This window comes from Trachurus trachurus, assembly GCF_905171665.1.
Source record: "Trachurus trachurus genome assembly, chromosome: 11".
In the NCBI taxonomy this organism is placed as follows: Eukaryota; Metazoa; Chordata; class Actinopteri; order Carangiformes; family Carangidae; genus Trachurus; species Trachurus trachurus.
The window spans coordinates 27765732-27779041 of NC_139904.1; the positions used below are offsets into that span (position 1 = coordinate 27765732).

General features: G+C 41.7%; 1 protein-coding gene across 1 annotated transcript in view; it reads right to left on the minus strand.

Annotated features, from left to right (window-relative positions):
- thsd7aa (thrombospondin, type I, domain containing 7Aa) overlaps nucleotides 1-10397 on the minus strand; it is a gene marked incomplete at both ends in the record, with an annotated part of 104201 nt that extends 93804 nt beyond the window's left edge. The window contains one exon of the mRNA XM_083981569.1: nucleotides 10262-10397. Within this exon, the coding sequence (XP_083837695.1) occupies nucleotides 10262-10397 (136 nt within the window). The remainder of the gene's footprint in view (nucleotides 1-10261) is intronic.
- Nucleotides 10398-13310: the final 2913 nt, after the last annotated feature.

Genomic DNA, 13310 nt, shown 5'->3' on the forward strand with positions numbered 1-13310 from the left:
ATAAATTTGTCAGATGGTCCAGACAAAAATACTATGAAAAAGCTACTGAAGTTCAAAAGAAAAACAAAAAAAAACATTGAAGATTTCTCGTATTGCTGAGCTGCAGATTCATGCACCCTGATAAATCCTTCGCCTTTTTTTTTTCTCTCGTCACGACCAACATCAGTTACAAATCCACAAATAGAGAGGCTTGAAGAATAAATCCCCATAATATACTGTGGATGTAATAAAGACTTGCTGGGGTCACTGGCCACTCAATAATCGTCTTGTGTCAGTCTTGTACATTGTGGCTTTTTAAGGCCTGGCCTCTTGTCAGAAAACAGACAAAGTGAAAGCCGTGCACAGATGCACCTACATCGACCAAACTCCACTCCCATGTAATTACTCAGCCTCCCTCTGTCCACTGCCTTTTGGTGGCAAACTGACAGCATCACTCCTCCCCCACTGTCAGCACTCTCACTTCAACTAATGAGCTGTGCCACACACTCACTGCCCATTTCTGTGTGTGAGGAAATGAATAGGTGCTGCTGCAGTATGTGAGTGACATATGAAAGGAAAAGCACAAATAGCGAAGGAAAAGTTGCATTTTCATTCTGCTTTTGCCAGTGAATTGAGATTCAGACTATACCTAACCTTTTACATATATTCTTTTCTTTTCAACTAAGAAATAATAATAAATGATGTTAACGAGGACTGCAGGGTCAATTGGAGACCCCAGAGAGAGAGAGAGGAACAAAAACAAAGCAGTGTGTTCAGTGGAGTGGTGGTGTGTGAGTGTTTACACACAGAGATACAGCACCTGGGGCAGCCTGCCAGGCTGAATTTAACAGCTGGGTTAAACTTCTTCAAACCCACGCAGAATAATAGCTGCAATTCAGCACTTAATGAATCCCACTGAAAACAGAAATGATTTCACCTGCCGCCTGCCATTCTTTGACAGCGCTCCTCCAGCTCCATCTGCACCGGCCCATCTGACAGCCCGGTGTGCTCAAAACATCAAATGCCTTTTAATTCTGTGTGAACTAAACCAGTGATGCTAGCTGGTGTTTACAGCCAACAAAAGCACAAGGTTAAATGTGTATTTTCTTTTTATGCAAACTTGACATTGCAGGCGTTTCTGCCTGAATAAGATAATGGGAAATATAATTTGCAGCTCAGTTATTTGACATGAACACTATAATTGTTTACTTTGTACTTCTGTTAGAATTATATTGCATATTTGCAGCATTACTGTCTTGTCATGATTACATTTTTTTGAGAAACTTATTGTGTTTACTTGTGTGCAACCTTTAATGTGATTGGGAATAAGAATATATGATATTTTTACGAGCCTAACAATTAATAATGTGAGATATAAAATAAGAGTACCTACTACTGTACAAATACTGCACAATTAAAATGAATTAATTAATCTACTCACTGTTCTTTTATCACAGTTTAATTGACCTGACATTGATTATAGCCATAAAAAGATTTAAGTTCACGATCATCCTTTGAAATTAGATTTGGGAACCACCATGTAAGTATCACTCCACAGGCAAGTATTTAAAGGGATAGTTCACCCAAAATTCAAATTTGTTGCTCTTCCTGGTCCGTCCAAATCTCGCACGATCTGCACTGACGCCGGCGCAAATCGCGAGATTTGAACGGACCAGGAAGAGCAGTGCTGGGAGCTTCCACTACAAACAAGCTTATACTTATTTAATTTTTTTTCTGAACAATTTCTCATGACGGGGCTTCAATACAAGAGGGACATTACAGATGAGCTGTGTGGAGGTATTTGGATGTTTTTTGGTGTGTCTTTTTGGATGAAGAAAAGTGAGGCCCATTCGCAACCGTCATATGAACATGCAGTGCTGCACAGAGCCCCGTTTGGGAGTTTTGGGTGAACTATCCCTTTAAAACATTTTGGAGAAAGAGGAAGCTCCAGGTATAAATGATCTCTAACATACCCTACTTATAACCCCACTTCCTTTTTGACTTACTATCTGTTCTAAACATATGTGGCCTATTATGGCAACATGTAATTTGGTGGTTCTCCCAGAGAGCCAGGACTCTGATATGACAAAATGCATCACTTTAATTTAGCACACAGCCGAGTTTGGGCAGCGGACTCCTTACAGATAAATGCCAGAGTTTTAGGTCATCTCAGGCCTGAAACCATGTATACCATTTCTTTCCTGGTGGGTGATGTGGCAGACATGCAGAGTAAGAGCCGAGGACAGCAATGTTATTACAGTTAGAGCCAGAGGAATATGATGCAGTGTTCCTGTGGGGCACGGCAGGTGGAACACCACTCTTTTCAGATACCAGAGATGAGACTATCTGGAGGGGCTCAGTAATGACGGTGGCCTGTGGAGGGAGCTAGTGAGCGTGACAGTGCTGCAAGTGGGGAGCATTATGGGGGAAGGCTCTGTCTGGGGTGAGGGCGTAGCTTAATGTGAAAACAGCTCATCATGTGGAGCAGATTGTACAGAATGTTACACTGTTGCACTGATAAACTGGAAAGTAAGCAATTTACAATGTGCGAGCTGTTAAAGGTATAATATGTATAGTAGGAATTCCCCCCATCTAGCGGTGCGGTTGCATATAGGAACGTATTCTTGATGTTGCATTCACGTGAAATCGGGCAGACGTCAGACAGACAACAGACGCTGCATGTAACAGGATAAACACGCGTCTATGTAAACAAGTGGTCCACCAGCACGAGGCAAAACAATACAGGTGTTACAATATCATGGTGATGTCGTATTGTTTTACCTGACCCACGTTTTAGGGAAGTCCTCCAGGGACTTCCTCCAGCTGATCACCCTGGAGGAAGTCACTGACAATAGAGTCAGAACAAAATTCCTCAGGATCATTGACAACATCACCCATCCCCTCCATAAAACACTGGACAGTCTTAAAAGTACATTCAGCCACAGATACAGACTCCCCCGCTGCTCAAGAGAGCAATATAAACATTAATTTATACCCACTGCAATACAGCTGTACAACTCCTCCGTCTGATTCTGATTCATTCATATTCACCATAAGCATCCTGAACCCAGCACTTTTAACCTTTTACACGCATCTTTTATCCACATTTTTATTATTGTGTTTTGTGTTTTTACGTATGTTTTTATGTATTTTTACTTCAGTGTTTTGTGATCTGTGTTGTTGTCTCCGTTGTCTTGCTGCTGCTTGTGACATTTTAAATTTCCCCTCGGGGATCAAATAAAGTGTTCTATTCTATTCTATTCAGCAGCCACAGTGTACCACTCCAGTGCATTGTGGCTGGAGTGGTTTTGGTGCAGAGCTGGTTCTTGTGTTTACAATTTGATGGTGTTGTGACCATGTGGCGGTGGTGGTAGTCAGCATGGAGTCGGTGGAGAGCTCTGGGAATTGAACCACTAGATGGTCTGGTGGTCGCTGTACATGAGACTAGAGAGGATTCCAGCTGGGTCAGATGCTTCGGTTGAAACAAAGCTACATTAGAGTCAGCTCCTTGTTTAACCATCACAGTGTTGTTTACCAGTGATGCCTGTGATGTCATTCACAGAGTACAGACCCAGTACTGCACTGAATCCATTGCACCCATAGGATGTTAACCACTTTACTCTCACCTCAGAATGTTGACTGTCCCATCAGGGAATGGAAGCAAACGTCACGGAGGCTTACGCTGCTTTAGCTCACCACCACCATTTGGCGATGACAAGCTAAAGCAGATCAGATGATAATCTGGTTATTCTTCAGCCTTCCTTCAACCCCTGTGTACTGATGCAGGTTGTAACCACCTGCTCATTCTGGAATCGGACGTTTGAGGCCAGTTAGTAGTCAAAAGACTGTTTTGAGAACATAGATTAGAATCCATTGTTGGAGTCTCAGGAAAATAACAGCAAGAATACTGACCTTGACAGAATGCTTAAAAGCACCACAGACTAACTTATGGGCTCTGCAAACCCTGGATCACCTGTAACATCAAGACACTCCTCAACCAGAAAAGGAAGTGTTTAGGGATGTAGAGAGAAGAACAGCCAGGCAACATCAGGTGATGTGAGTCCAAGGCTGTGAACTGACCCTGCTGTAGTCCAGCTGGCCAAGCCTCTCCACCAGGCTGGGTAACTGGGTCTCATGCAGGACTGCACTTCTACACTCATTTCTAGCCTTACTGACCACTCAGACACACACAGAGACATAACACATCTTCATCATTCAGAAATATGGGAGAGCCACCAACCATGTGATTAGTATACAACCTCCTCTACTTTCTGATTCACAGCAGGTAGTGTTCTGGCTCCGTCCCTGCTCACTCTGAATGTTTGCAGTGTTTAAATACAAGTCAAACAAAAAATATTTGGATGACACAGCTATTCTGTGGGAAGCAGGAAGAGGAGTGACAAAAACATTTGTGACTGCTGCTGTTGGAAATCAATGCACATCAAAAAGCCTTTGTCGCTGATGAAGTGAGAGACAAGAATATGTGGGAAAAAATATAAATAACCGCCATAGTAATCACTGAAAAGATGAACACTTTGATTTGAATCATTAAAATCAATCAAAAATAGCAAGAGGAGTTGCAAGATTAGGCAAGCAAAATTAAGGTAGATAAGAAAAACGATTTTGCTGCACCAATCACACTAATACAGTTGCCATCAGAAAGCCGAAAAACAATTAAAGCTGCAAGCAGAGATGAACGAGCCCCCACCCCGTGCCCTGCAGGGGGGCTAACAGCACAACACCCGGAGCAGACACACATTTTGTAATTCCAGCTGCACTCTGTGAAACAGGCCACTTCCTTTTTGGTTTTGACTGCAGCTCTTTGTGTGTCTTGACATGTTCTATGAGGTTACAGATTTACAGTCTCCTAGGCCTGATACAGAGGGGTGTCCCGGGGGAGGGGGGGGGGGGGGGGGGTCCTGTCCACGTGTGAGACCCCTTTAAAATATGTACATTTTCACCAGGCCCAACATTATGTGCCAAGTTTCACTATAGTTTTCAAGCATGTTGAGACCATCAACACCATATTTTCCTGCAGCAGAAGAAGAAGACATAATGGACAGCGTCCTGTCATCCTCCTGTGCTCCTGCACTAACGATCAACAGCACAAAAACAACAGGGTCCTCGCACCTTACAGTGCACTAAGGCCATACCTATACACAAAGCTGAAAAGCACTTATAGAAAAAGTCTAGTCTCTATTGAAACCGTTTATATTACACATAGCTATCTGATACTATACAGTATGAACCACGGCTCCATGGTTCAGGACATATGAAGTAACATCTTTAGATCTAAAGATTGGAGTATTACCAGCCAAGCTCCTGTTCACCTGCACTGATTCAATTTACTGGTGTAAATAGTTGAATTAAGTACTTGACAGTTGATCTGCTGCTTTAGACCCTCCAGCCAGCCACCCTCCTCATAAGAGACCTCTCAGCTCTGAGGTTAAAGGTCACCTTGAGAGAGGGAGAGGGTGAGAGAGGGACTGAGTGATGGTGGCAGTGCATGCCCGGGGCTTGGGACGGGGAGGGGGGCTATTCCATGGGGACATTCGAGGAAGAACAAAGAGTGAGCCATGTGACTGGAGGCAAAGCCTCCTCTTTCTTTTGTGCACCACATGGACACGAGCATCTGCAGTGGGAAGCCTGAACAGAGCCATATGCTACACGAGGACAATGCAAAGACACTGTTGTTTTGTGTGCGTGGTTTCTGCAGCCCCAAACATCCACTGGCTCTTCTGAAGCTGACTGGGCCTGCTAATTACCACCGGCTCTTCAGATACACTGGCAGTGTTTGTTATTGCCATGTGTTATTATGTTTGTTATTGTATATATACAATATACTGTATGTATATAAAATTGACATGGTTTATTGTCAAAATCTGAATATACTACCCATGAATATATTTGTATAAGTGTATAATCGCTATGAAATAAAATGTGTTTGGTTTTTGTAGCCTTATAATAATTATTCTATACATATAGCAAGGGTCTTGCTTTAGAGAGTGTTGCGCTGCCATGTTTGTATGACAGCCTGAACGTAAAATCCAGCCAGTCAGAGAGCAGGTTTCAAGAGTTTCACATTCTTAAATAAACCAACGAAGAATGAAAGAAGAAGGAGGAGGAAACAGCAGACTTATTATAAAATGGTTTAGATCTTCACCTCATCGCTCCATGCCCCTGAAATACTCCCAGTCGTCCCAGTCATGGCAAACAAGTTTTTTTGTCCTTGGAGGCCACCGTCACTTTGCCGACGGGAGGGGTGAGCAACATTTTTTTGGGATGTTGTAAGCCAAACAAGGTCACTGCAATAGCATGACTATGCCATTTATGCAAAACCTTAGAACCTACACCACACACTGTGCAGTAAGGAGGTATTGGTTGGTGGCTTTTATGATATTAAAATAATATGACCCCTAATATTCATGTGTGCAGGACTCCAAGACACTATGGTTTAAATTCACTTTGTTGTGCTGCTGGGACCTGAGTATGAATGACAATAAATGAACCTTGAACATTGAATCACTGCACTGCATGCATCATGAAAAACAACAGTTTGTTTAAGACCTGATACGGATCAGTTCATAATTCTACAGTTTGTAGGGATGCCCTGATTGATACGTACAGGTAGGTGGTATGACTGTGCAGGCCCACAGTCCACCTTGTTCAACGTGTTAGCACACAACAGACCACACAAAACAAAACATGTCAGCTGTGTGGAAGCTTGGGAAAGTGTGTGGGACTGATATAACATACAACACAATACAGCCAAATTAGAATGATCTGTATCTGCTGAGTAATGTCAACATTATACTGCCCACTATGAGACTGAATGTAATTTTGGAAAATATCAGAAATTTACAAAAAAAATACTTATATTCACTTCGCAATTTTTGATTCATACACTCACAAGTTTAACCAACTTTTTGGACTGGAAGTTTCCACAAAAGTAGCCCTCACCCCCCTTCACCTGCAACAGGACCAGCATCATGAGGTAAGTCCACCAACACCTTTACTTCATGCAGAAGCTGAAATGTTCTGGCCTCAGCATCCTAGTCCTAGGGTGTGGTGGAGAGCGTCCTCACTTTCTGCATCACAGCTGCATCAAGTTCATCTATCAGCAGGTGCAGGAGCAGAGTTTCCTGCATATGAAAGACCCCACCCACCCAGCAAATGGAGTGTTTGTCCCCCTCCCCTCAGGCCCAAGGCTGAGCATCAAGTCCAGCTTCTTTAGAGGCTAAGTGAACCCTCTGTCCTCTGTCCTCTACTGCTGCTGCTGTGGACTGTGTGCTTTTTTCCCCCTTTCTTTTTTTGTCACTTTATTGCACTGCTGGGACCTGAGTACAAATTTAATTCTCTTCATTTTTTTTAAAATGACAATAAATGAACCTTGTAAGATCCATCTTAAAGGGGTTTCACCAAAGTCTCACTGTTTGGCCTAGATTTGGTGTCCATAGCGATTTCCAGCCTGCCTGACTCAAACAGTCACTTTCTTATCTGCAACAATGTCTTCATTGGCCTGGATTACTTCAGACAAGTAAGAAACAACAAAATAAAAAAAAAATGGGCATAAAAAAACGAATCAATTATCTACATAAACAATGAACTAACAAATAATTAATGGAATCTTCATTCTACTCTACTTTGTTGTATGGGAGATCAACATGCAGAAACAGAAATCTAATCCCCAGCCGTCTGTCTGTGGCTTCTGTGCATTAACACTGAGACAACATCAGCAAATCGTCTGCCAAAAAACACTCCACACAGTTCCAGATTACACAATGTCAGTGAATTCTATACATATGCAGATAGTGTAGAGGAGTAATGTGGTTTTATCTGCGTTTTTGCTTACACATCAGTTTTGGCAGAGGACAGAGAGGGACACAGGGGATGATTAAAATACCTTCAAATGATACGACCAAAGTGCATTTTGAGAAATTGTACTACCGCAGTCACCTGAGAACCCACCCTCTTATATTACTTCTGTGGCTAATTTCAGTGACCAATCCAACCCATAACAGAGGTGTGGGTGTAGCCTTAGTAATTTAATATGAAATCTATTTTATAGCTGCAATTATTTTCCACAGTTTCATGGTTTAACTCACAGATACACAGATCTGTCACAGCATTAAAACCAGTCGGCTGTTTTAATGTAATGCCTGATAAGTACACAAGACCCACACCCACCCCTTACCCCCCCCCAAAAAACCTCATTGCTCCTCTGGCTCACCCCAACATAAAAGGTGCTGAGGTGCAGAAAAAGCCTCTTGCATTGTTATGTTGAGCAGGAAAAGACTGGGGTTCTGGTAGTAAGGTAGGGTTTTGCCAGAAATAGCACATCAAAGACAAGAACAACAAGCAAAACATGCTTAATTATCATTCATCTCAAGATGGGCACCAGAGAGCTGAGGAAAGACTAGCATCGCAGAGCGAGGTGCCGACATACTTAAGCTGAGAGGAGACACGCACGTAAACATGTCGATAGCGTATCTAGGTTAACTTTGTCGGGCCAATCTGCTCTGGCTTCTCTATTGTTAATCTCCTCCCCTGCCGTAACACGGTGGGAGGTACGGCACATAATACCAGAGGATTTCCATTCCTTTTCACACAGTGTGAACAATGAAGCTGGTAAGGAAAAACAAATATAAAGAGAGTTCATATCCAGTGACAAAATGTTATATTTAGTACAAATTCAAGTTTTGGCATAATCCAGAATTATTACATTTTCCGCCTTTATTAAATGTAGTTTCCAGAGGACTGAAAATGAAGAAAAGGATTTAAATGTTTCTGAAATTATTAGTTTTTGAAATTATTATTATATAAATTGCCCACTGCTGGACAAGTATAGGCTGTGTAAAGAAAATACAATACCATACCAGGCATCAGAATTTAGTTTTATCAGTTTCACTAATCTGAGATTCCTTCAGATTAAATTGGCTAAAATCTGAAACATGATGAATCAATACTCAACTGATACCTGTGTACAGTGTACTGTTTGTTCAAGCTGAATATCACTTAGTAATTATTCTAAATGTACACTACTGAACAAAAATCTGGGAATTCATTCTTCTGCCAAACATTCTTGTAATGTTTCTAATCCAATATCACTGGTCATTTTAGATAAATAATCTTTAAAAAAAATAATAACAAGTAAAGATTACATCAGGATTTCAGCCTATAGAGTCAGCATGGTCCCTGAATTGCATTTCCAGGAATAAACCCTTTGATCAGCACCTACTGATGGACAGGAGCTCCACCGTCCCAGTGACACAGAGAGATTAGGCAGGAGTGGAGGAGCACATTGATCTGCAGCTGCATCCAAAGGGCACTCCTGCCCTGATGGGTTAAAGAAGATCCATCCCCCTACACCAGCTCTCATCACTCTATCTCCACCCCCTCCCTTCTTCCCCACTCCTTCACTCTGCTCGCTAGACCATGCATTGGTATTGTGTTTTCCTGACCATGTGCTGCGCTTTCATAGTAAATGAAGCTCTCCATCAGTGGGAGGCACCACCCAAAACAGTAACATGAGGAAGCTTTGTAATGATCAACAACACAGCTGCACACACTGTAAGGATAATGCTTTTAACTCAAACATTCACCTCTGGGTTTCTCTTTCCCCATCAAAAACCTGCATCATCACTATGGGGTGTTTTCATCATTGTAGTGCGCTAGTAGTTCCCCCACTCAAGAAAGAGCCTCGTGTGACTGCAGTGCACACACCATTTCTCATCAAATGTCAAACTGTGATAAATGAACCTAATTGCGATACAAGGCTGCATAGGAGTCCCAGACGCTTCGGCCCAGAATGAAGGGAGCTCAGCCCAGAGATATCCAGCACAAGGTGCTACCAGAGCCCCCAGATGGGGGTAAAGGGAGATTCACCTCAGGGACTGCAGTAAATATGTTATGCTATAATGTAGCTGGATGGCTCCAGTGCATCAACCTGCATGTGCTACATTCACATCTGAAGGAAAAATGGCTCAGGAAAGAAAGTTTGGATTTAAATCATCAGTTTCTTTCAATTTGCAAGATTATTTGATGGAATCCTAGAAAACAAAGGTAAGTGCAAATAAACCTTCAAAAAAAAAAAAGCACACATGAAAGTGCACCTGCTGTCCTGCATCTTCTTTTGTACACAAACATTTACATATGAATATTTCATCAAATGTCAGAGTAGTCATGAATGGGACATTCATTCACTAACTCAGCATCACCAAAACCCCTCCTTCCTTAAACCCTAGGGGGGAGGTGAGGGGAGAGTAGAGAAGGTGGACGGTACCTGTTTGCCAGATGTAGAAGGGTTTATTTTCCACTGCAGCTTGTGCATCAAGCTCCCAGGTGGAGAGAAAAAGCAGTGCTAACGTCCAGAGAGAGGAGATCCCCAACGTCTCCACAGCTCTGCTGGCCAGCCCCATGGCCGCCGTATGGCAAGTACTGTAGTTCCCAATGCAGTCAGGAGGAAAACAGCTAGCCTGGCCACGCGCTAGAGAAGTAAGTGTGCTCTCCGCTTCTGCTTTGTCCACACCAGTGCGTCCAAGGAGAGGTAATCCTGGGGGGAAAAAAGGGGGCAGAGGTCTTCTCTCGCTCTCCTTTTCCCCTGTTTCTGTTTCTCTCTTGGTCCTCAATGAGAGAGAACGGCGTGTGGCCGTAATAAAACAGGGAACAATAGAGCCCTAAGCCCAGCCTGCTGCTGCTGCTGCTGCTGCTGCTGTATGCCGGGTTGATGCAGCACCTCCCTCTGTCCCTCTCTCTCTCTCACAGCAGACACATGCACACATGCCCACCCTCTTCACCCTCCCTCCCTCTCATCTGCTATCACTTTTTCTAAGGAGTCTCTGAAGCTGTTTGCTCTGTTTGCACTGTTGGATCAAAATAAGAACCTACACTGAGGAGGTGGAGGCGTTGACTTGTTTGGGAAATAATGGCATTAAAAATTAAAGGGGGGGGGGGGGGGGGGGGGTTGTGCTGGTAATTACCTTGCATCTTTTTTACATGCTGAATCAGAGTAGTCTAGAAATTGAACTGAAACATCATACCATAGCTGTTGATTTTTTAAATTGTAAACAGTGAAAAAAAATATGGATAAACTAGGATATTACTGGATTTTCCACCTCATTATCAATCATTTACCAAAATCATGCCACTGATGGTTGTATGCAGATTTATGTAATGATGATGTATTTTTGTCTCCATGATACACAGGATGTTGGACATCTGGATGCATGTGCAACATCCTGTGTATTATGGAGACAAAAATACATGGTTTACATGTTTTGTATGTGCATGTGGAAAAATATCTCATCACAAACTGCGTTAAAACATGCCAAGACTGACAAAATAGCCTCTGGAAGGCATTAGCTACACCTTACAGGAAGACAGTGATTTTGATTTTTTTTCTTAAGTCACATCCTCATACTAGATATAATTTATACCCTGCATAAGATTTATATACAGATTTACTGACCACACCCACCTCAAACCTATTCTAGACACTATTTCAATGAGTTTGTTTATTAGTTTTTTCTCTCCCTTTAATCATTGGAAAGTTATGTCCCACAGACTTTGAAAAATATACAGTAAGACCATGCTAGGTGGCAGCATTTCACCTTTTGCACCATTTCAATTAATCATACTGTTGTTTTGACAACATCAAAAGGTACCGGTAGAATCAGAAAATAAGGTTTATTGCCAGGTAGGTTTTCATCATCAAGATATTTGGCATGGTGTTTGGTGCAATATACAATAAAGCCATTTATCTTATTTTCTGTGTGCATCTGCTCTGGTGCTGCCCAACCCCCCCCCCTTTTTCTTCTTGTTTGTGAGTATTGTCTATTGTCTATTACACTCCCTTGTGCGCTGTATTATTCACATTATGTTTTTCATAATTTTTGAGTAATTAAATAAAATATTGATCAAAAAAAAAAGAAGCCTTTTTTTCTTTATTATTAGTGTGAATGTGTTCTTCGTGACGGCCATCTTTCTTTATTATTATTCTCACATCTTCCGGCCATTTTTGCAGTCTAGCTATGGTAGCTACATACTTTGTAAGCACCGGGTCGATTGATAGACAGGACGATTGATACACAGTGATTTCCTCGAAAACCACACAAGCTTCAGCCGTCAAATTTCGTATACCTTCAGCACTCAACACAGGTCTACTAATCCTGGGAAAGCTCGTGAAATGACGTCACGCCATTCAAAAGTTATTAGCGCGAACCGGTTTTTGACTACGGAAAGTAAAATCTTACGTGCGGTAGTTTTTGTGATCAAAGGTTGTATTGTGTGTTTCATGCAATAATAATATGACCTAACAACAGATGAATTCGTACATAAACAGGTCCTAATGTATGCAATGTCATAGTTTTGAAGTTTAGAGGCAAAACAGGTTTAAGTGTCAGTAGTCGCTGCAGGGACGATTGATACAGCTGTTTCAAATGTCCCTCACGCCACCGTGCGTAGTAATTGTGGTCACATTGCGCGATCAATATCTGTATAAATCACAGAATTAATAGCCTAATTGTTTTGCAATGAGCAACAACCGATTTGAATGAACAACATGTATTTTTAATAAACACCACATATTTTTAATGAACAAAACATGTTTATGACATGAATCAACAGATATTCAGCAAAGTGAGGGTAAAATGACAATATGTTCAACTGTGTATCCATAAACATGACTTAGGACAAGGAAATAAGTAAATGAAATGAAAATGCAGTCATCCAACAACTCGTACAAAAGAAGAAAGGTGAGTTTCAAATATTAAACTTTTTCTGATTTTTTTGTCCCATAGGATGCATTGGGATGGTCCTCAAAATCTTAAAGTAGGCTACTGCTTCCACATACTTTCACTTATACAGGCTTAATTAAACTCTTGGATTGTTCACAAACCTTTACAGTGTTGAACTTCTATATTCCTTTTTCATATCTTCAAAAAAAAGCGACTGGAACTGTTCTCTTTAAACTGTCACTGATACCACAAATGACACTCTACACTCATGATTTTGGTAACAGTTTGTAGCCACACTTGTCCTTGTAAAATGTTCACAGGACTTTCAGCTAGCATTCAAACAGCTTTGATTTATCACAATATAGAACCTTTGTGATTTTAGGCATTCTGTGGCCCAGTGGCAGAGTAAAGGTGTACTGATTTCGAGGTCATGGGTTCAATTCCTGCCTTTGCATTTCACATAATTTCTTGACTTTCAATATATTTAGCTATCATCGGACAGTCTTTGGTTCATGATAGTATAAAGCTCACTGCATGTCAGGTGCTCTGTGGCCAAAAGGTTATTGCTTTAGGATATCAATCATGAAGTCACAGGTT